Below are 24,138 nucleotides of genomic sequence, written 5' to 3' on the forward strand. Positions count from 1 at the left end.
TTGGACTAGTCTCCTGTCCTCTGTGTTGCGTCGTCAAGCTGCAAAACATCAAATGAGGATCAGATATAACAAAATGTCATGGACATACTTTCGTAGGTAGGCAATTAGATACTCTCTTATCGAGCGGTATAGGTAGGTGAGAGATGCGGTCCCCCAACTGTACCCTGCATCCCAGTCCGCTAGGAAGAACAGATACGACCAGTTGGCAGAGTTCCGGGAGCTGTCTGGAAACACGACCTCCGTGAGAAGATACCACAGATAGGCCCTTGCATACTACTCCATAGTCGTCTCATCGGCGTCTTCGGGGCATGTCTTCCGGTGCTCTGAGAGCCAGGGCAACGACACACCGGATGTACGGTTACCCTTAGCACCGGGGCAGTCGCCGGTGAGGGTGGTAACCCTCTGCTGCCAGTTGGTCCTCTCCACTCGCCCGGTGAGTGCATGACCCTCGATCGGCATGGCAGTAATCATCGACCAATCCTCGAGGGTCACCGTCATCTCCCCGCATGGCAGATGGAAAGAATGGGTCTCCGGTCGCCACCGGTCAATCAAAGCTGTCAGAGCTGCGTGGACAAGCGTCGGCGGCTGACGCTTGAACTGCAACACAAAACCCAACAGTCGGGCTCTCTTGAAGAACGGCGCGTAGCGCTCGTCGTAGTCCATATGCCCATGAACCCCGTGACCCCTCATGCGCAGTGGCTGGAGCATCTGTCAAAAAGTGAACGCCAAAAGTTAGGAAATTATTTTCATCAATCCGAAAACTTTGATCAATATTTCCTTCATATTACTTACCTCTCCGTTCTCTATGAAACGGGCACGATGACCCTTGTCGAATGCGTAGTCAAGCATGGAGTACCGTGGGCCGATGTTGTCCGCAAGAGGTGCCCGCCTTAATAAAATTTCATAAACAAAAGCATCATAAGCATAAGCATACATAAACAAAAAATGAAATCAAATCATATCAACATGCATCATATCAAAATAAAATCTTAAGCATATTCCTCCAACAACATCTACTAAACATGATGGATCAAATCATATCAACATGCATCATATCAAAAAAAAATCCTCCAACATGCATCATATCATCATATTTTTAAACAATTTTTTTTAAAATAGAGTTCATCTTGAATGTAATTTCTCCAAACAACATCTTCATATCATCATATCAACATGCATCATAAAACTACAATCAAGTCCTCCCACATGCATTACATCATAATTTTTTTAACAAAAAAATTTTATGAACTAGGGTTCATCTTCACACTAACATATGAACTATTGATTAGAGTTCATATTCAATACCACTAGTTACTAAAGAACTAAGAACTAGAACTACAATCAAGCTAAAACAATCTTAGGTGAAAAAAAATTCCAATATAAGTTCAAAAATATGAGGGGTTTCAAGCAAATAATGCATCGAAACGGAAGCAAGTTTGCAAAAACTAATTGGAGGGATCGGAGAAGCTTACGTTTCTCTTTTCGGGGCCATCTCGGTCCAAAAACGGTGAAGATCCGAGGGGGAGAGTGGAGGAGATGAGAGAGGGAGAGAGGGGCGACTTGGGGGAGAAAAGATGAAACTGCCGACGGGGGAAGGGGGAAGGGTGGGGAGATGGGCAGGGGCACGCGGGGTCTCGGGCGAAATAACTGCTCGGACCCTACCGCCAGGGTCTCTGGCGGTAGGGTTAGACAGCCTACCGCCAGGAACCCTGGCGGTAGGGTGCGACGGAGGGGGACGGCGGTCGTGTCCGCGTGCTGACGTGGATTAGTACCCTACACCCTGGCGGTAGGCTGTCTAACCCTACCGCCAGAGACCCTGACGGTAAAAAAAGGGTCAAATCCCGAATTTTCCCCCAACCGGGGTCAGATCCTGAATTTGTATCGCAGAAGAATCAAAACACGAAATTTGGCCCACACACGCATGGACCGTTGCACTTTCGTCGTTGTCTGGCCACAGGAGGAGTGCCCACTTCCACTTTGCTTACGTTTGGCAGGACATTCTGAAAAGGACATATGTGCAACCAAAAGGAGGAGTATGTATGTACTATCACTGATAAATAATGTGTTAGGGCAACTCCAATTGAAGTCACCAATTATCTGATCAAATTTAAACGAATATTTCACACACAAAAATGGACGAAATTCTTATAAACGGGGCTATATTTATTGAGTTTGGTATATATTACAACAAACAGTACAAAATTTCACAAAGTTTCACTTAAACCAAACAATATTTTTAGAAAAAAATAGTCTAACCTACACAAGTTAACTGTCGGTAACCTAGTAAGCATGGCCTTCGTAGCCGCTGGCACCTCCAGCGGTGAAAAGGCCAATCAGGCGTCACGGCAGGCCTGATCGGCCGCCGCTGTGCGCTCGTGGCGCAGCCGCTCGGCTTCCTCCTCCTGGCGCAGAGCCTTGGCCTCCTCCAGTCAGATTTTGGCTTCGCTTTCGCTCTTCGCCGTCCGTCAAGAAAGGTGTCTACATCTCGGTCGGTTCCTTGGGTTTTTGCTCGCTAACCATTGGCTGACATGCCCACATTCCGATGCGAAATAGCCTTGGTATTTCCATTAGTTTTCAAGCTAGCTAGGTCAAGAACGCTACTCTACCTCGGAGTTCCTATACTTAGTCAGTGCTACTAAAGCCTATGGCTCTGGTGTAGCATATAATCAAATTGATGATTCGTGCAGTTGGTTAGTTAAGCAGAGAAGACGCTTTTTATGCTGCCAAATGTAGTCTCTCGGAATTCTCCGCGTAGTAAAATAACCCAGTAATCTGTTACTCCTACGCACTAATCCCCGGGTTAATTTGGACACAGAAAATACAACAAGTCAGCTGGTTGACAAGTTCTTGATCATAATAAGGTCAGAACCAGTTAAGTAAGTAACTAATCCATGCATCTCATCGCCGGCGCATAGTAACAAAATGCCATTTCGGCGGCCGGACAGCCTTTTCTCCACATGACATGCATGGAGCAAAGCCATACTCTATTTTTACGAGGAACTCATTGACTATCGCTTTAACAAAACATGGAATAAAACTAGACTACTACGTGCGCCGTTCCAGAGAAAACAAAGGTGCTTTCTCCGGCCGGCCGCCGGCAGTTGGTCACGAAGAATTCTCCACACGGGGAGCTTAACTGGAATCACGAAGAATTCTGCACTATATATATCGAGCGAGAGCGCGCCTCTGTCCCCCATCAGTTTCAAGAGCAAGTCTCTCTTGCCAAGGCAAGCAGCCTGGTCGCTACTAGCTAGCCAGAGCCATTACTGATTTCTCCAACACGAGCTCCATTTCTTCCTTGGGCTCTGCCCCGAGCAGAGCACTTGCAGAAGCAGGGCAGCGTCGTCCTAAGTTTCATCATGGTTTCTCCTTCTCCTACTCGTACCAGCCGTAACAAGAGGGGCGCGTGGCCGTTCCTCGCCGTGCTGCTGCTGCTGGTCCTGCTCCGCTGCTCGCCGTGCCAAGGCCGCAAGCTGCTGCTGGAGGAGCAGGGCGGCAAGGTGATGCACTTCGAAGGCGGCCTGGTGCTCAGGGTGTCGCCGAGCCACGACGGCGAGGCGGCACCGGCGGCGCCGAGGGGGTTCTCGAGGGCCGCGCGGTCCATGCGGTCCGTGCCCAGCCCCGGCATCGGGCATTAGGCTTGGTCGTTGCATAAAAGTTTTGCATCTTTGCAAGGGAGCTCTGCTTCTGCGTCGTCGTAGTCGCTTTGTTTGTTCCTCGGCTTCAACTTTTTCGCTTCGGATGTGGAGGGGCTGGGTGTGTTTGTGTTTGAGTGTGATGCATCCTTAATTTTAGCGAGGTTGGTTGGTTCAAGGAAATTTCAGTGTCGACGATGTCGCCGTTCGTCTGTCACTCATGTGTCAGCTGCATGGGCCAAGTGTTCCGTGGCATTCCGTTGCATGCTCTACCGCTTTGTCGTCTTCTCAATGATGTCTTCTACACATGTGTTACGTGGCATTCCGTTGCATACGCTATATTAATCAAGGAGACGTCTTCCTAGCCCCGAAGACAACGGCTGCACACACGCATGGACCGTTGCACTTTCGCCGTTGCCTGGCCACAAGAGAGAGCCCACTTTGTTTACGCTTGGTAGTAGTCGCACGTGGGGCGCATAGTTTCTCGCTGACATTTGCAACCAAAAGGAAAGGTATGTATGTACTCTCTTTTCTATCAAAATATAAGACGTTTTCTGATATAAATCTAAAAAAAAATATGTCTCGTGATACCGAAGGAGTATCACATAACAAGTGCTAATACATAGGGCAACTTCATCCCAATTCATCAAAATAGACCCCATAAAATGTTCACAAGCACGTCCGCACGTGTCTGCAGACAGAAATAGGGGCGGCCTTCGTTAAATCGGAGTCACCACATGTCCGGTTAAGTTCAAACAAATATTTAACAAACGTGCATGCGAACAGAATGATATTTATTAAATTTCATATACAATCAAAAGTACATTTTTTTAAATCACTTGAACAGAACAAAATTTTAAAAAAAAACTAGTCTGAACTATGCGAGGTACAAAGGGGTGGCCTTGTAGGCATGGCCTCCGAGGCTGCTGGCACCTCCATCATTGTCGCCGTTGCCGTTCGAGCCATCGTCCTCATCCTTCTAGCGAACGAAAGGCCCGCCAGAAATCACGGCAGCTTGATCGGCGGGGAGCGTGCAGTAGCCCTCCGCTGCCTACGCATAGCATTGGCCTTCTCCAATCAGATTCTGGCTTCCCTTTCGCTCTTCGCCGTCCTTCCAGAAAGGTTTCCCCTCATCCCACGAGGCAGTTGGCGGGAGGGAAGTTTCAGCCCAACCGTCATCGAACCGGTGTCGAACTTGCTGGAATCCGGCCAAATGCCCGCTACTTTACGGCAGGCCACCTCGATTCCGACCAGCGAGCCACCGCTTTCCAGTCCCTACGATGTCGCTCGTAGCGGCTGCACACGGGATGCCCGCTCCGACCGCACAGACGCCAGGAACTCGCCGCGGCCCCCTTCTCTCGGTCCCGAGGGTCCGCGGCTTGGGACAAGCACAGCGGGGAAGGCGACGCCGTCGACGGTCGGCTGCTCCGGGAGTTGCGCTTTCTGGAAGAAGTTGCTGCCGCCACGGGCGCCATCTGCAGTGCAGGGTTTAGTTTGCACTCTCTAGTGAGCCGCTCTCCGTCGCGCTTCCAGGCGCCGGCTGCCCCCCATGAACGCGCTCTGTAGCGCATTGTTTATTTTGCACTCTCCAGTGAGCCGCTCTCTGTCGTGCTATCCGGTATATGTGTGAGAGTGCTTTGTGCTATTTTTTTAGGGCCTTATTGTAAATTCAATTGGTTTATACAGGATCTATTCTGCCGACATACAAATCGTACCACAAATCCGTTTTAGAGAAAACCGTATACTATTTTTACAGGATGTGTTTTTTGCAGGATCTGCTAGAGTTGCTCTGATGCTGCCAAATGTAGTCCCTCGAAACTCTCGGTTTAAAAAAACAGCAATCAGTTACCCCTACATGCTAATCCCCAGGTTAATTTGGACATAGAAAATACATTAGTCAGCTAGTTGACAAGTTCTTGATCATAAGGTCAGAACTAGTTAACTCACACATGCATGTCATCGCCGGCATATAACACATGTCGATTCTCGTTAATCTCGACGAACGTACGTGGAGCGCTAATAAAGTGGGATTTCAGCAGCAGGCAGGACAGTTCCTCCACATGACATGGAGCAAACTTGTACTGTACTACGTAGTATATTTGCAAGGAAGGAACTCATTGACTGTCGCTTTAACAAAACCTGGAATAAAACTGGACTACTACCTGCGCCGTTCCAGAGAAAACAAAGGTGCTTTCTCCGGCCGGCCGCCGGCGGTTGGTCACGAAGAATTCTCCACGCACACGGGGAGCTTAACTGGAATCATTCGCGGGTTTCACTGTATATATACCGAGCGAGAGCGCGCCTCTCTGCCTTATCAGCTCCAGAGCAAGTCATCATTTGCCATTTGCAAGGCAGGCCGCGTAGATATTAGCCAGCCATTTCTCCAACACGAGCTCCACTTCTTCCTTGGGATCTGCTTCCCCGAGCAGAGCACTTGCAGAAGCAAAGCAGCGTCGTCCTACAGTTCCATCATTCATGGTTTCTCCTTCTTCTAATCGTACCAGCCGTAACAAGAGGGGCGCGTGGGCGTTCCTCGCCGTGCTGCTGCTGCTGCTGGTCCTGCTCCGCTGCTCGCCGTGCCAAGCGCGCAAGCTGCCGGTGGCAGATCAGGGCCAGGGCGGCAAGGTGATGCACTTCGAGGGCGGCCTGGTGCTCAAACTGTCGCCGAGCCCCCATGGCGGCAACGACGATGGCGGCGAGGTGGCGGCGGCGGCGCCGAGGGGGTTCTCGAGGGCCGCGCGGTCCATGCGGTCCGTGCCCAGCCCCGGCGTCGGGCATTAGGCAGGTCGGTGGTTCCATGGTTTTTTTCCGCCGGAGAAGTTTTGCATCTTTAATGCAGGGATCGGAGGAGCTCTGCTTGTGCGTCGTCGTCGCTTTGTTCCTCGGCTTGAGTATATTGCGTGAGTGAATGAACGGTCCTTGATTTGGGAGGGCCGGGTGTGCTTGTGTGTGAGTGTGAACCGCCTGAATATGGTGTGAGAAGTTGCATGCGTGATGCATCCTGAATTTTAATTTTAACGAGGTTGATTGATTGAAGAAAATTTCAGTGTCGATGATGTCGCGGTTCCCCTGTCACTCACGTCGGCTGCATGAGCCAAGTGTCCCGTGGCATTCCGTTGCACACTCTACTTTTTTTTTAAAGCGTATATTAATATCACAGCGATACCAATTACGCTGAGCCTCTGCACCAACAAAATGTCACAAACGACATTCAGGATGCACACATCCTGAAAGAAAAAAGGAAGAAGAAAAGGAAAAAAAAGGCCCCGCACGGTAATCAACTCCTCGCAGCAGCAACCCGACAAAACTACCGCCAAAGACGACACCCGGATTACAAAAAGGTTCTCCAAAGGCCACGCCTCCAAGGAGGGAAACAGTGCACAAGCGCCATCGTCGCCCGAATGAAGATTTTAGGTTTTCACTCTGAAGAAAGTATGAGCCCTTAAAACAATTCCTTCAACAAGGCCATTGCCAGACACAACCAATGAAGGTCAGGCCTTAGGTTTTCACCCTGAAAGTCAACACTCGGCACTTGAGGAGCGCCACCAAACTTGAATTCCTTCAATGTTGTCGCCCCCACTTGCCAAGGCTGCTACTGCAAATCATCAAACACCAGGCACACAGTTACCAAATCCAAATTGGATCACCGGCCCTCGTGAAGCAAAATCTTCAGCACCTCGGAGGTCTCTGCCAACACTGGTCCTCCAATCTCAGCTACCTTGACCTTCTCCACCGCAGTATAGACCATGGAAATCGAGATGCCGACATGTCCCATAGTTTCGACAACCAGCGGAGCTTCGCGCCGCACCGTCATGAAGCCATGCTGGCGGATATGTGTGCGCAGGACCGGATTCCATCCTGTCCAGATATCCAGGAGCTTCATAAGCCAAACCGAGAAGATCTCTGGCAGAAGATCCGGAACACATCTGACGGCCAGATCGAAGAGGAGCAAACACGTTGAACGTTGCCATGATGCGAGAAGAATGCTAGGACCACCACCATGAAGACTCGCAAGCCCCCACACCGCGAGTGACGACCCAGCATGAATGGCAGAAGAGGAGACGGCAGCCCAGCTAGCAACTGCATGTCCTCGCGGGCGTGGCCAAGACCACAACATGCTTACCCCGCAGCACAAGCCTTGACTGGATCCCCATGGCCAAGATCGGATCCATAGCCTAGATCGAGACCCGGCGATCCAGCTCGCACACCGAAGACAGCCGCACCTTCCCTTGACGCCACTCCGCCTGGATCCTCAGGCACCGGCCAAGACGGCCGCGCCGCGCCCATGCCCTGAAACAACACCCCACCCCCTCCCGTGTGACGCTGCCAAGGAAACACCTCCCCTGCCCACCGTCTTCGGTGGAATGGGCGCCGCCACCGCCGCCGGCGTCGGCAGCAGCGACGGCAGGGGACGCATATTGTAGGAGACCCTAGAGAGATCGGTGGGGATGGCCTCCGGAGCCGCCCGGGAGGGGAGCGACTCGACCTGTTTCTGAACAGTACGCCGTTGCACACTCTACTGCTTTGTCGTCTTCCCAATGATGTTTTTTTTCTTGTTGTTGTTTGCGAATTTCTCCATGACGTTTTCGACCAGTACACGTGCTCGATCAATCTCGCCATCTCGGCATGACTACAGTGAGCATCACTCACAATTTGCAAATTGACTCCATCGCGTTGTACGGGTGTTACTTTAGAAGAAAAAAAAGACTCTTCCTTTTTTTTCGCCGGAAGAGAAGAATTGTCTTGTTCGGAGACCGGAGTAGCCGTGAAGACAAAATGACGCACACATGCAAGGACCAATAATGATAGACCTACAAAAATGGTGCACACATTAGCTTCTTTGTAAAAAGGAAATTAAATTAAATAATCTTTTGTAGATGTAGGATTACTCTGCAAGGACTGCTGCAGGCCAGTCTCGCCTGAGGTTAATCACAAAAGGAGTGACAACTTTCCTCATGTTTGGCAGGACATTTTGAGGACAGGAAGTTTTGGTCTATAGGTGTATAATACACCCTATATGGAAAATTATATTTAGTAATTAAACATTCAACAAATTCTGAAAATATTTTTGAAATAAATTTGGTGTTCCATTGTACTGGTAGAAAAAATTCACAAAAAGTAAAAATCTGGTTAACCTCTTTCCAAAAAGACAAAAAATTCGGTTAAAATAGTGTGAATAGTGACCTATAGTACCAAAGAATTTTTTTTCCTGAAGTCAACGTTGGGTTTCTATCTTGAAATTTATATACTAGTGCAAAAGAAAGTCAAGTTTATTGTAAAAAATTCAAACTTTTTTGAATTTTTTAATTATCAATTTTCTTTCCATATGAGGTACACCTAAGAACCAAAGGGTATTTCCTGACATTTTGAGAAGTATACTACATACACACTCACACATGCATGCGACCAAAAGGAGGAGTATTTTCTTTCAAAAAGAAAGGAGGAGTATTAAGTAGTCCATCCGTTTCTAAGTATAAATCTTTTTGGAGATTTCAATATGAACTACATACGGAGGGAGTATCACATAATATGTGTTTGTTTCAAATAAATGACATTATATGCTTACTGATATATGCTACCATTCCATCACTAAAATATTTACTTAGAAACTAAGCAATGATGGTTGCAAAAAAAGAAATCAATGTCTGCTATTTTTTAGAAAAAAATTACTATTCATGGCAGGAGCATTTGAGCTCAGGATTAGAATGTCACATTTTGACTGACATCCTTGTCGATCCGCCAGACTGTCCAGTCTGGCCCAGCCGAACATGTCCGACTGCAATCATACTCCTCCCTACGCCATATCTGCCTCGCACTTTCATGCATTGCTTAGACGCCCTATGTATGGATGATCTTGCACGAACACACCGTCCTCAGAGCAGTAGATTACATATTCTCTTCATATGATAGAGTTGGCACTTGGCAGACCGACAGTGCTCCTGACTTTTGCTTGGATTTTTTTTCTAACCTGCTGCCAAATGTAGCTCTCTCGAAACGTTTGGCGCACATACTAATCAGTTAGAGGCTTGGAGCCGATTGAAAAAGCAATACAAACAGGTCAGTCAGGTCAGCTGGTTGACCCTTGATTTTGTATACGCATTATTACTCCTAATCCAATCCGTAAGCCGATCTGTTGTAAATTACTTTTCTAAATGAGAAGCGGCCGCTGACTTTCATTTCGTGAGGGAAAAAACAGGACTCCACTACAAATCAGATGTTAGATTTTTGACCATGGTAGATCGAACATTTTTCATGACAAATTATGTTTTCTAAGAATGGCAAGTTTAGTTGGCAAGCATGACAAATCTGTCTTATTTTATTATTTATGTCAGAAAATTATCATGCCTGCAAACTGAATTTGCCATGATCGCGCCAATACAAACTGCCATGAAAAACATCAGATTTGCCATGCTCTAAAATTCTAACGTCGGATTTTTAATGTTTCCGGAAAAAACAACATGCGGAACTAGAATTAACTTGGCCGGCAATCCGTCAGGAAGAATTCTCCATGGCTGCTCAAAAGAAAAGAAAAATAATTCTCTGCGGGCAAATGGGAATCGTCCACGTAAGCGGTGGCGCTGTATATATAGAGCGGGAGACGCCTACCTCTGCCCTACCACCAGCTCGAGCATTTGCCAAAGCAGGTTGCCAGCCAAGCACCAGCTCCAATTCTTCTTCCCTGAGTTCATCCCGTTCTCCCAGAGCACCCACAGCCACAGGAGCAGATAGTCGAGTAGCATGGCTTCGCCGACGCGCAGCAGCAGTAGCACCAGGAGGCTCGCGCGGGCGTTGTTCCTCTTCCTCGCCGTGCTGCTGCTGCTGGTGCTGCTCCGATGCTCGCCGTGCGAAGGGCGCAACCTGCCGACGGCGGGGGAGGAACGGGGCGGCAGGGCCGCCGTGATCCACCTCCAAGGCGGCGAGGCAGCGGCGGCGAGGGGGTTCTCGAGGGCCGCGAGGTCCATGGGGTCCGTGCCGAGCCCCGGCGCCGGGCACTAGCCAAGTAGCCATGGTTCTTCTACCCCGGAGAAGTTCCCATTTTGCAGCGCCGCGTTTTTGTCTGCTCCTCGACCTGATGGGCTTCTCGCTTTCATATGCGGCGTACGAAATGATGGTGACGGTTTGTCATTGTGTATCTCATTGTGTATCTGAGACTCTGAGTACGTACAGCCGGCTGAAAATAATGTAAACAGCTGGAACCTTAATCGATGCGCTTGGAAAAGAACTCCAGTGTCGTATTATCTCTCCTGTCACGTCAGTGTCAGCTGCATGCAGCTGCATTGCACACCGCTACTTGTCGTCTCATCACCAGGGCCTCTGGGGCGTGCGTGCATGGCTGTGGTGGTCTCAAGTCTCAGCAACAAACTCATCTGATGATTTCTGTTAAGAGCACGTTCATATTGGGTTTCCTAGTACGAAATTTTGGTTCAACAACAAACTGGTCTAGTAATAATTTCTTTTAAGATTACTTTCATACTGGGTTTCAAAAGAAATTATGTCCCAAACTGCAATGCGTCGGTACAATGCCAGACAAAGATTCTTTTGCCAGAATCTGGGGATTCTCCCAAAATCCGACCCCTACCCAGCTTCTCCCAGGATCTTTGAGCCCCATTTGTTTTACAATCCTATCTAGTTAGGGTCTGATTATATAGGATTGTAAAACAAATGAGACTCAAAGATTCTGGGAGAAGCTGGGTATGGGTCGGATTGTGGGAGAATCCTGGCAAAAGAGCTGGGCTTCAGAACACTTCCACCTATACATAGATGCTTCACATATCACAGGATGAGAAGCTACCTCCAGAATAAAGTGGGTACCCGCAAGTGTACACCTTTATACTACATGAACATCCTACAATATCTACGTACATCGTATACTACCGTACTTACTATCTATATGTACAGACGGGCAACGGGCGGCGTCAGAACTCGAGGCCTCCGTTGAGTTGAACAGATAAAGATGGAGATCCCACGTTGTCGAGGGGTTTCTCCATGGTGACTACTACCCCAGAACTGCCGACTTCACCGTTCAACTTGGACCGCCCAATCTGCCATACCACACCATAATTGCAAGGGCATCAGTTCGGGCTTTGCAGTAAACGCGCTTCGATAAGGAAGAAACGCTGGCGTAATGAGAACTAATTGAGGGCTTACAGAAAGAGATGTGAAAGCCGAAGGATGTCTCGAGCATGAGAAGCCGCATGACACACCGATTTCTTCCTTCAGTGAATGGACAATCTCCGCCCGTATGCCCGGATCACTTCCTCCGAGAGTGGGGCAAACACTGGTGCAGGTGGTTCCATGGATGAGAGTATTCATAGGTTGGGAGAAGATTGTGCAAACAAGAAAGAACTTGAAATGCAGGATATCAACATAAGTGCTGGTAGGGAAGAAGCTGAAGTACTGACCAGCTACCATTGTTTTCTTTTGTTGGCAGAAACAGAAAACGACAAGCAACATGGACTGCCATATGTCAACCCTCCGTTCCAAAATAGATGACCCAACTTTGTACAAAGTTAGTACAAAATTGGGTCATCTATTTTGGAACGGAGGGAGTAATATGCAAGTACGGAATACTTAGTGAAGCATGGAGCAGATCCGAATTGTCATATTTGAACAGTGTTTCATCAATGACGTTTGCTCATCTGGCATTAACTACGGTAAACATCCCACACAATGGCTGTTGCCATTTATAAATGACCAACCCAGATAATCTATTTACCAGCACTTTTGATATCATATCAGTAAGGACACCGACCCAACAAATACTACACAATGAATATTATGAATTGTGGCTAACAGCAGTCCAGCTTTTTACCGAGTTAAGACCAACCCTCCTTTTTACTGAGTTGAGAAACCAGTTACGGCTATGAGCAAGTGTGTACAGTAAACTACCTGACTTGGGTGCTGGGTCTCATCATAAGGCCAGACTTTTTCCATGCCACCGCGTGGGCAACTCCAAATGACAGAGAATTGTCAGGCCATTGATAAGTAGGGGTAAACCATGTGCCTTGTGTGCTCTTCAATGGAAGAAGAATAGCGAATAAAAGGACAAGTAAAAGAATTAGGAACACGCCGCAAGAAGATAGAGTAATGTAAAATTTGAAACAAATCATAAAATAGCATGTGGAATGCATGTTATTGCTGTTTCATAATAGCATAGTTCTTGACAATCTGCACAGCTGAAACTGTTTCTTTAAGAATTTACAAACATAAGCAAAATTTGTGCAGATACACTAGCATTGACTAACCTTGAAGGAGAAGCCCAGTTTGGTTTCTCCGGGAAATTTCCCATTGGCTTGAAGCAATCCACCAAATAATGGGAGAAATCCACTTGCTGTTATCCCCTCACCAGCAACGTATCTCAATTGCCCATTTGAAAATTCAACATCCATGAAGGCCTGCAACAAAAAACAACCAAGGGAAGATGATAAGATAGTACTGTAGCAGGTATTAGATACACAAACAGTCACGCCAGAAAAATTGATCCATTCCTTTTAGGTTTACATGTTTCCAACAAATTAGGAAGTTAGATGATTGCACTTAGCATGGACAAGTTCCGTTGTTTTTTGGTTTCTTTATAAAACTCACACCAAGTTAATGGCAAGGCCTGTTGCAACAACAAAAACAATACTCCCTACATCCCCATTGATGAAACTGTGTTCAAATATGGCAAAAACAAAAGTACCTGTAATCTGAGTTTGTGGCCTTGTATAAGGGAATGGAGGGAGTACTAACCTTCATAGGCACATGCATCACATGATGGCAAAATAAAAAGGGCAAGCAAGCTAAACTTTTTTGTGCCGCTAACCCAACTATCCGGACTGATGATTCGCAAACACTGGTCAATGAAACTGGAATACAACTGACACTGGGTAGATACTTAGAAACAACACATAAATATTAACCAAGAGCAGACGGCAAAAGAGCAAGGTAAGGGCAAAGAATATATATATATATATATATATATATATATATATATATATATATATATATATATATATATATATATATATACTTACACAGGCTACTGGGTTGAGGCACATCATGGACATCAGCAACCATTTTTTCTGCTTTGACCAGACAACTGGACATAAGGAATGCACTCCATTCTACAAGAAATGAATAAGTTTTTAGTACATGCATATAGTAAAATATAGGTCAATACATGCACACAAAGAGCTTGAATGGGCACAATTCCAGAAGATGGTGATAGCTATAGCAAGTACTTAATGCAGTAGAAAATTTAGCAGAAATAAGTATGCAAAATACATGCTTACAAATATGGAGAATATTTCTAATGCATAAATTAACAATGACTCTGCTAGAGTTGAACTCAGCATCTAAATCACTTTGGATACAGAAATATGGTCATGCACTTTAGAACCAACATTTTCACATCACAAGATAATACAACAGGACTTTAGAAAGCTAGGAGAGGGCATTACAATTGCAAGCTTCCACAGAACAGTCCTAAATCAGACTAGCTAACAGAACAAAATCACCTAGAATTGATACAGAGCAAGACGAGCATTCCCTAATCATATACTCCCTCCGTCCGGAAATACTTGTCAACGAAATGAACAAAAGAGGATGTATCTAGACGTATATTAGTTCTAGATACATCCCTTTTTATTCATTTTGATGACAAGTATTTTCGGACGGAGGGAGTACATTACTTGATGATTACATGAACAATCAACTAGAAGAAAAAACTGGTTTCAGTTTCAACTAGATGCTATGCTATGCATAATATTTGCACTCTTGTAGTATATTTCACATTTAACCAATATACACAGCAATGTATATAAAGCTTTAGAGATTATCATTCATAAGAAAAGGCAAACAATACACTGTTCTTGTCAATTATCTGAAGGATAAAATGAATAAAAACTAATGAACATGCGCAGATTCATATATCAAGAATAAGAGAAGTACCTTGTGATCATAAGCATACCAAATGAGGTGTTGCTTTGACAGATTAATAGGCAAAAGAAGTGTTGTAGAGTCTCTCACAAAAAGTAAGGGACCCAATTGAATAAGGAAACCAGGTGCATTATCGTTTCCATTAGTTGAACCACCCCGTGATGATTCTAACCTCCAAAAATCTCCACGTGCAAGAACAGAACTATCAACAGTGTGGTGCCTTGTATTGTACATTGCCGAGACATTTACAGTCCCCTGCATCATCATCATTACAGGTGTTATGATGTGTACTTGAGCATATTGAATGTGTTTCAGCATCGCAGACCCAGTATAATTACACTCTAAGCCTGTACAAAAACCCATCATAAATCTGCAGAAAAAAGGAAGGGTATAACCTTTGGTATACGAAAAGGATATCTCAATATCTGAAGTACATGTACTACTAAATGACAAACATATAGCCACAATCTGCCTATCACACAAACAGTATATAAAAAAAAAGGGCAGCCCAGTGCATGTAGCTCCCGCTTGCGCAGGGTCCGGGGAAGGGTCCGACCACTTTGGGTCTATAGTACGCAGCCTTTCCCTACATTTCTGTAAGAGGCTTTACCACTGCGCCAAGGTTCCCCTTCACACAAACAGTATATCATATTGAAATTTAAGATGAGTGTTAGCTTTTAGCCCCAGCAGTCAATCACACAAGCAAATAAAAGATACACGCAATTGGGATATTTCGCCAAGTCATCTCATGTACATCCGTTTTTTTTTTCTTTGTTTACTTCTCAGAATTCTTACACAAGATTATAACCTGCATGTGTATATGTACACAACACAGGCTCACCTTGTCCAAGTCGTACATGTCAACTAACATGTGGCTAGGTAGGACCAAAGCAGACACTACTAAGTCTTGACTATTCCAACAATCTCCCCCTAATTAATAGTTAGCGTGGCAGAATCAATCAAGCAAACAAATCACGCATACACAAGATAGGCATATTTCACCAAAGACACCTCAGGTGCCTCTTTTTTTTTCTTGTTTCTTTCGCAAAAGAGTACACAACATTACAACCTGCATGTGTATGTAACTATGTATGCACAATGAAGCTACAAGACACACACACTCGTACACTGACTCGCATTCCTTACACGTCAATTAGGACATAGCCAGGTAGAATTCAGACAACGTCAGAATCAGATTCGACCAACACAACTCCTTACCAGAAATGACTAGGCATTGTCGCATTGATTATACCAACAATGAACACAAACTATTAAAGCAATGGACATAGGCACGGCATAATCAGACTTGACAAACATTATTCCTAACGGGACAGACTTGATTATTTCAAACATTATCAATATGCTCAAGTACACATCATAACACCTGTAAATAAGATACTTCATCCACACATCATAACATCTAATCCACAGTTCTACACCTAAATCATCCACACATCTAAAAAAGGCTATTTCTCTAAACTGTCGTATAAATAAGATACTTCATCTATCTTTTAATAAGCATAATCTAACTGCAAGGGCTTCTAATTAGAGTCAGGTAGGTGCGTGCGCAGCAGAAAACATGATCAAGCAAGATGCAAATCCAACATTGGTACCTGAGGCTTCATAAATTTCCCCAGAGTGCCAATCTCGAACTCGAACCCGAACCCGTCTTCCTCTTCATCCGACCCATCCGCACCCTCGGCCCCGGCCCCGACCGCACTGGCGGCAGCGGCACTCCCAGTGGCCGCCGCCACCGCCGCAGCCACCTCCTCAAGGGAGCCTCCTTCCCCGACACCCTCCAGAGCTACCCCGCCCTCGGCAGCCCTCTCCGCAGCGAGCCCCGCCTCCCCCTCGTCCACAGCCGCCGCGGGCGTCGGCGGCGCGGCGGCCCCCTCCCACTTCCGGCGCCGCGCGCGGAACGGCGCGGGAATCTGCCGCGACAGCTGCTGCACGGCGCCGCCGACGGAGGCGCCGAGGTCGTTCCCGGCCTGGCCGAGCCGGCCGCCGATCTCGACGAAGGACGCGACGGCCACGGCCGGGAGGTCGACGCCCCCGCGGAGCTCGATGTCGAAGGGGATGAGCTTGAGCGGCGGGGCGGGCCAGGGGAGCTGCGGCGGCTGCACGTGGAGTTGGAGGAGGAGCCCCGAGACGCCCTGCGCGAGGCGGTAGGCCAGGTCCTGCCCGTGCCGCTGCACGCCCAGCAGCGCGGCGTCCAGGGAGATCTCCATGGATGGATGGTGGACGGGGCACCCGGGCGGAGGCGCGCCCCGGCGTAGCGGATTAGCTCGAGCCGCGGCGAAATGTGGTGGAGACGAAGCGGTCAGGCCAGTCTGTGGTGGTGGCCCGGCGGGGGGTCGATGACGATGATGCCGGGCTGACTGCTTGTCCGGGACGGGACTCGGTGACGTGCGCTATCGTGTGGATATCCGTTGCCCGTTGGCCTCGCGTGACAGAAGAGCCGCGTACTGCGGTGAAGTACATCATCCGTTTGAACGAATGCACGCATCACGAGGATATGCTGTTTTCAGGGCCGATTGATCATCAAGGGTGCGTTCGTTTGCAAAGTATTTTTGCAGTTTTTCGACGCCCCGTACCACCGAAAACACCTCTTCCGTTTAAAAAATCTTTCGCGCTACGCATTTACTCTGTCTTGAAGGGTCACCCATCAACCCGCATTCATGGCGGTGCCGTGGCCGAGTAGCCTACTCTGATGCCTCACCAATTCGCCTGCCCAAGACTATTTAAAATCGATCGGCCGCAGACGCTAGCCCTATCATCCTCACCTATCTGTCGCATAGCACCATACCTCCACCACCGTCCGTCGCAATGGGCAAGAAGTCTGACACCCGCAGCAGGTGGACGGCGCGCGGCTCCGAAACCGGGATAGCCCCAGATCCAGTTGGCACCGTCGCCCACGGTCTTCGGCTCCTCTCGTCCACAACTTCGTCCAACGTCAAGTCGGAACCGATCTTGTGACGACGCGAAGGTGCAGAAGCGGCCCCTGCTCGCCACCGTGGCTGCTATGGACGATGAGTTCAAGCGGCAAACGAAGATCGCGCTCTAGTGGTTGTTGATCGACCGCAGTCTAACAATGCCATCCCCTCCACACAACCGCGACTTCCAAATTAGATGTCGTGTAAAGGAGGAGCCGACCTCCCCACCATGTAGCCACGACATCCAATTCGAATACCGCATGAAAGAGAAGCAGACCTCCCCGCCTCGTTCGCAACCGATAGAGTCCATTCACCATTGTGGAGGAGGAGGAGTCCCCCCCCCCCAACCGTCCTAGCCACAATCATGTGTACAGTACTACCTCCAAGCTAACTGTGTGTCTTCCTCGACACGAACAAATACCTCTCCAAGGCGGAGCATCGAGAGCAATGCAACACGTAGCACCGGGTGGCATTCGCGAAGAGCCAAGTCGCGTCGGCCTAGGCCCTCGACCGGTCCAAGACCATCGCCGAGTCAGGCTCCCGCCATCAGTGTTGCCTCAACCACCAGCTCCTCCAAGCGGGGCCGATGAAGCCCAAGTGCACCAAGCGACGAAGGCGGCCAAACGTCTCAAGAGCGAGCGCGCGACAACCGAGCAGGGATGCCTGGCAAGCATTCTGCCCCTAGCGCAACCACGACGAGAAAGGTGTCGCAAATGGCAACTTGAGCAACAGCGCAGACGATGACAAAGGTGCAATGGCCTCAAAAGTGACATGTATACAAGCTCACGGTCTTGTATCTATCCAGTATCTCACATAGTTTAGTTTAGATTAAATTAAGTTTCAACGGTTAAATTTCATCCGTGTGTTTATAAATATATTGAACTTTGTTCAATTTTATTTGTTTTTATGCTCGCTCCGTTCAAATATTTGAACATTTGGTGTCCATAGTTGGATGCCTAGAGCCCCACCTGTGGCAAGTTCAGACGTATCCATAGATATTTGGTGTCGTCTGTTTGGTGATTCGCATTGTAGTTGCCTTAAGACAATACGAAGCAACAATCTATGCAACATGAATTTCATTGAAGCGGAGAAACATCAGGCACAATCATTCCATTACATGGCAACGTTCGCAGAGCTTCTTAACATTTAACTTGACGGTGGAGGGAACTTTGTCTGCAACATATCTTCCAATGGCCCAGAGGCCTTTGTGGGCTTGAGCAATCATCCGCTTGCCAATCAGAGGGCAGCACTTGTAACTTTTGTTGACACAAGACCGATCAGCCTCCTCAATACCATTATCATATACCGCGTCCAAAGTGAGACACTCGAGTAATGTTGCATTCTCAAGAATATGGCAAGTTAGTTCGACCATGCTCTTTGCTGCACGGAAGCCTATGATGGTCACATCCTTGATGTTGCCATGGTGATGTCCTGGCATCCGTCTCAACACTGAGTCTTTAGATATCAATTCATGCTCTACGTTCCTCTGCGATACCTGTGTGAAGGAGCAACGTGCACCCTATAGTTACATGCAGAGATAGGATACAGTTGTTGTTGCAAGCTAGAGGGAGAAAAGTGACTTACACCCAAAACAAAAGTCTCCAGGAGAGGACAAGCGTCCAGAAAATTAACTAGAGAAAAATAATCATAGCCTGGAGAAAAGCCCCCCTGTCCTTCATGGTCAAAATCAATCTCTAAGTTCTTGAGGCAGCGGAATTTGCCATGTAAGATGGGCGTACTGGAGTCCTACATATAATAATAAGTCTATGTTAAATATAGAATTGCCTAAAAAAGGTTACACTATATTCCATGGCATATAACTACTGCTATATGAATAATGATGCTGTCATTAATGATCACTAGCCCCTTAAAAAAAGACAACAACAACAACAACAACAACAGAGCCTTTAGTCCGAAACAAGTTGGGGTAGGCTAGAGCTGAAACCCATAAGATCTCGAAACCAGCTCATGGTTGTTGCACGTGGATAAAACAACGAAAACAAAAACTTTAGTTTGAGAGGGTGTTTGTTTCCAGGGACTTATTGATTTAGGGACTTAAAAAAGTCCCTATAAGTCCCATCTAAACCAAACAGGAGGGACTTATAGGGACTTAAAGTGGGCATTTGGGACTTATGAAATAAGACTCTCATGGGAAGTTGTGATACGTTTCGTTGGGTTGTTCCGGCACCAAAAGTATGACTTCTTCGATCCCTGGAGTAACTGCAGTTTGAAGCCACATGTCGAGATAACTAGATTTGAGGGAAGAACCACCATAGTGAAGTTCAAATTTCTTCACTCCAATGCCTGGGTGTTTTTTCATGATGCGGTCAACTCTCTTGAGCAAAATCCTTGCAAGTTTATTGCTTCCATACACATTTCCATCCAGGCCCAGTGTTTCATTGCTGAAGGTGAGGTCGGGACGGCATCTCAAGGAGCTTAGTAATGTGTGAGACACACAGCCAGCTCTGGCAGCGTCTTGCAGTGGCAGCAGTGCCAATATATCATCCCAGATGCCCTGCAGACACAAGAATGGGAGAGAAGTTAGCACTGGAATTGCATGGGCTGTGTTACATAGTTAAATAGCACAACAGAATGTGATTGTGATAGGTAAATTAAGCATTACATGCACTGTTACAACTTTACAAGGATGATAGTACAACGTTTCAGTATAAGTGGCCTTCCGAGAAGACGTCAATTAGTATTCCCTGATCAGCACTATTACAAGGATGGTACAGCCTTTAAGTGAGATGACAAACCAATCTATTCAGAATGCAGATAGATAGCGCAATGGAAGTATGATTAGAAATGCAGTGGAGCAATCTCTGGCCTCCATGTGTTACAGTACATTTTATCAAACATGATGTCTTTTATGACTTTTTGGTGGAAACTAGCAGGTGCGCGCGAAACAGGAATTCGAAAATCCTACGCTGGAGCGAGAGCTTTGGCTGGCAGCAGCCTAGTACTGTGGCTCTCTTTTTTAACGTGGGCTAGTATTATGGTGCAGTTCTTCTCCTGACAGTTAACAAGATTCCTGTACCAGGTTGCTTTAATCGGCTCACTTGACAATGCATGGCTTGAATCTCGTTGCAAGAATCGGATGGTATGTCCTTTTTACTCCGCATATAAGAGCCCCGGTCCCCTTGTTCTACAGAACTGCTCTCAAGGGGCAAAGCAGAGTCAGGTGCAAAGCAGTATCCAGGACTTGGTCACAGAGACAGTATAAGTGTCGATATGCGGTCAATCTCTTGCGAGCAATCGATCAGAGGTCGACAATCTGTTCAGAAGAAGCAACCAAACAGGGAATGACCTTACCCTCCTCCTTATATAATCTTCAATACACGGTTCAGGTTCAGTTGGGGGATTCTGCCAATAAACTGAACATCATATGCGGATTTTGCAGAGTAAACACAACTGCCCGTCATCGACCAGCAGATGAAGTCATTGGAAGGTGGCCTTTGCTTATTATGGACCTTCTCCTAAAAAATAATTATGGAGGCCTTTCATCCAATTCCCAAGAGGGAAAATAATTTTGCAGTGCTAACCGAGAGACGCTTTCTCCTCGCAAGAGGGAAAATATCGGGTGCGATGGTGGCTCCCATGTGTATCCATCAGCAGGTCTAGGAGTTTTATGGCTTTGCTTCTGAGGAAGCTAGAGTTTTACTTATTTTTCGCACTCATAGCAGCATAGTTCGATCCTAAGATATATTTCCACAACTTGACTGCAGCTAGATAAGTCGCAACGATTTGTGAAAGAGAGTAGCCATGGCCATTAGATCATTTGGTTGGCGTACCTGTGGAAGGTCCGGCACTGGACATCGCGTTGTTTTGCCACATTGGGGATGACAGATCGAGCGCTTTTTGCCAGACAGAGAAGCAATCGACATACCTGGCCATGATTGATAACATAAGAAAGCAACCAACAATAGGAAAACATCGGCTAGTCGCAAAAAAAAAAAGGAAAACATCGGCTACGAGATCGGGAAGGAGGGGCAACATGATGATCGATCCGACTTACGACGGGGTCGGATTTTCCGGCGGCGGCGATCCTTCCGCGCGGGCAGGAGCCGGTTGAGCATCACCATGATGGTACCCTCGAAATCCTCTGCTCGCCCGCTCTGTATACTACTCGTAATTATTTGACCCAGCAGGCAACGGAGACCACCTCCGCGGCGTCTGAATCGAGAAGGCTCCAATTCGAGTTTGAGTTTGAGTTGAATTGACGCGAGCAGAGGAAACGGCATCTGCATCCACGCCGCCTTCTCTGCCTTGTCCTTGAGGCCTGCGTTTACCAGCCCATCTAAAATGGCCCATTATTACTCAAAAAAGGCCCATTAGTGACAGGGTTAATCAGATAGTATATGCCACATCCCCTAAAAAAAGATAGTATATGCCACTTCCCCTAAAAAAAGAGAGTATATGCCACTGAAATTCTTGCCGATTCGAAAAATCTCACTGCAATTTTTATAAAAGCTCTGCGGTGATATTTTTCCAAGCTCTATAGTGATATCCAATGGTTTTTTTTAGAAGCTCTACTGTGCTGATTTAGAAAATGAAAAATGTGGTGAAAATTTTGAAATATGCAAGAATTGCGATGCCATTATTTTATCTAATTAACCCTAGTAAATAATCCGCGTGTGACAAACTTATGTCATATATTTTATTTCTAAATAGTTGCAATCCACTGCCTGCCTTTTCTAATCACACTGCCATGCTACATCAGCACCTATTCTATTCATGTCAATCATAGGTCACATATTTTGCAATAATTTACCCATCTAACCATGCCACATTAGGACATGCAGGCCACTCATAAGTTATACTCCTTTCGCCCCGGATTAGTCGTTTTAAATTTGTTTAGATACAGGATCTATCTAGACACCTAGACACGTTTTAGTGTTAGGTACATCTGTATCTAGACAAATCTAAGACAACTAATTTGAGACGAAGGTAATATTTTTTTGTCCACTACCAAATTTTTGTAAGCATGCAGCTATGCCACATCAACATCTATGCATGTCAATTTACCCATGCAACTATGCCACAATAATAAGCCATGCATGCCACTTACATTTTTTGAACTGATTTTCTACTCCTGCTTATATGGGATTATACACGATGAGATTACAATGTAGGGGTACATTGATGTGTTTGACGAGTTGGATGTTGATAACCCACAAGTATAGGGGATCGTTTGTAGTCTTCTTTGATAAATAAGAGTATCGAACCCAACAAAGAGCTAAAGGAAGAACAAATATTCCCTCAAGTTCTATCGACCACTGATACAACTCTACGCACACTTGACGTTTGCTTCACCGGAAACAAGTATGAAACTATTTTGCAAGAGTAAAACTACGAGTACTTTGCGAGAATAAAACTGGTAATTGATACGTCTCCAACGTATCTATAATTTTTTATTGTTCCATGTTGTTATATTACCATTCTTGAATGTTTTATAATCATTTTAAAGTCATTTTATATCATTTTTTGGTACTAACCTATTGACATAGTGCCAAGTGTCGGTTGCTGTTTGATGTCTGCTAGAACTACATCGATATTTCCCCAAAGAGGAAGGGACGATGCATATAAAAGTCTCATGTCAAAACTAGACTATTGCTTTGAACCATATAAAAGTCCAAATGTCCATGCTACAAAGAAAAGAATATGAAATGACATGTTAGGCAGCATTCCATATCAAAAATTCTGTTTTTATCATTTACCTACTCGAGGACGAGCAGGAATTAAGCTTGGGGATGTTGATACGTCTCCAACGTATCTATAATTTTTTATTGTTCCATGGTGTTATATTACCATTCTTGGATGTTTGATAATCATTTTATAGTCATTTTATATCATTTTTGTACTAACCTATTGACATAGTGCCAAGTGTCAGTTGCTGTTTTCTGCATGTTTTTTACATCGCATGAAATCAATACCAAACGGAGTCCAAACGCAGCGAAACTTTTTGTGGATTTTTTTGGACCAGAAGACATCCAGTGGGCCGGAGAAGCACCTGGAGGGTGCTCCGAGGGGAGCACAACCCACCAGGGCACCTGGAGGCCCAGGCGTGTCCTGGTGGGTTTGTGCCCACCTCGGGTGCCTCCCGAACCGCCTCTTTGCTCTATAAATACCCCAATATTTCAGAAACCCTAGGGGAGTCGACAAAAATCAATTCCAGCTGCCGCAAGTTCCAGAACCACCAGATCCAATCTAGACACCATCACGGAGGGGTTCATCATGTCCGTTGGTGCCTCTACGATGACCGTGAGTAGTTCTTTGTAGACCTACGGGTCCGTAGTTAGTAGCTAGATGGCTTCCTCTCTCTCTCTCTCTTTTGATTCTCAATACAATGGTCTCTTGGAGATACATATGATGTAACTCTTTTTGCGGTGTGTTTGTTGGGATGCGATGAACTTTGAGTTTATGATCAGATCTATGTTTTTATCAATGAAAGTTATTTGAGTCTTCTTTGATCTCTTATATGCATGATTGCTTATAGCCTCGTACTTCGTCTCTGATATTTGGGTTTTGTTTATCCAACTTGATCTATTTATCTTGCAATGGGAAGAGGTGCTTTGTAATGGGTTCGATCTTACAGTGCTTGATCCCAATGACAGAAGGGGAATCGACATGTATGTATCATTGCTATTAAG

General features: G+C 46.4%; 1 protein-coding gene across 1 annotated transcript; it reads right to left on the minus strand.

Moving 5' to 3' along the window:
• Positions 1-11,085: 11,085 nt before the first annotated feature.
• On the minus strand, positions 11,086-16,996 carry LOC109744306 (uncharacterized). Its single transcript, XM_020303412.4, has 7 exons — positions 16,169-16,996; positions 14,568-14,810; positions 13,652-13,741; positions 12,881-13,030; positions 12,525-12,649; positions 11,784-11,913; positions 11,086-11,677 (listed from the first exon to the last, which is right to left on the minus strand). Exons 1-7 carry the CDS (start codon positions 16,781-16,783, stop codon positions 11,552-11,554), a joined length of 1,479 nt encoding a protein of 492 aa, XP_020159001.1. The 5' UTR covers positions 16,784-16,996; the 3' UTR covers positions 11,086-11,551.
• Positions 16,997-24,138: the final 7,142 nt, after the last annotated feature.

This window comes from Aegilops tauschii, chromosome 1, assembly GCF_002575655.3.
Source record: "Aegilops tauschii subsp. strangulata cultivar AL8/78 chromosome 1, Aet v6.0, whole genome shotgun sequence".
NCBI lineage: Eukaryota > Viridiplantae > Streptophyta > Magnoliopsida > Poales > Poaceae > Aegilops > Aegilops tauschii.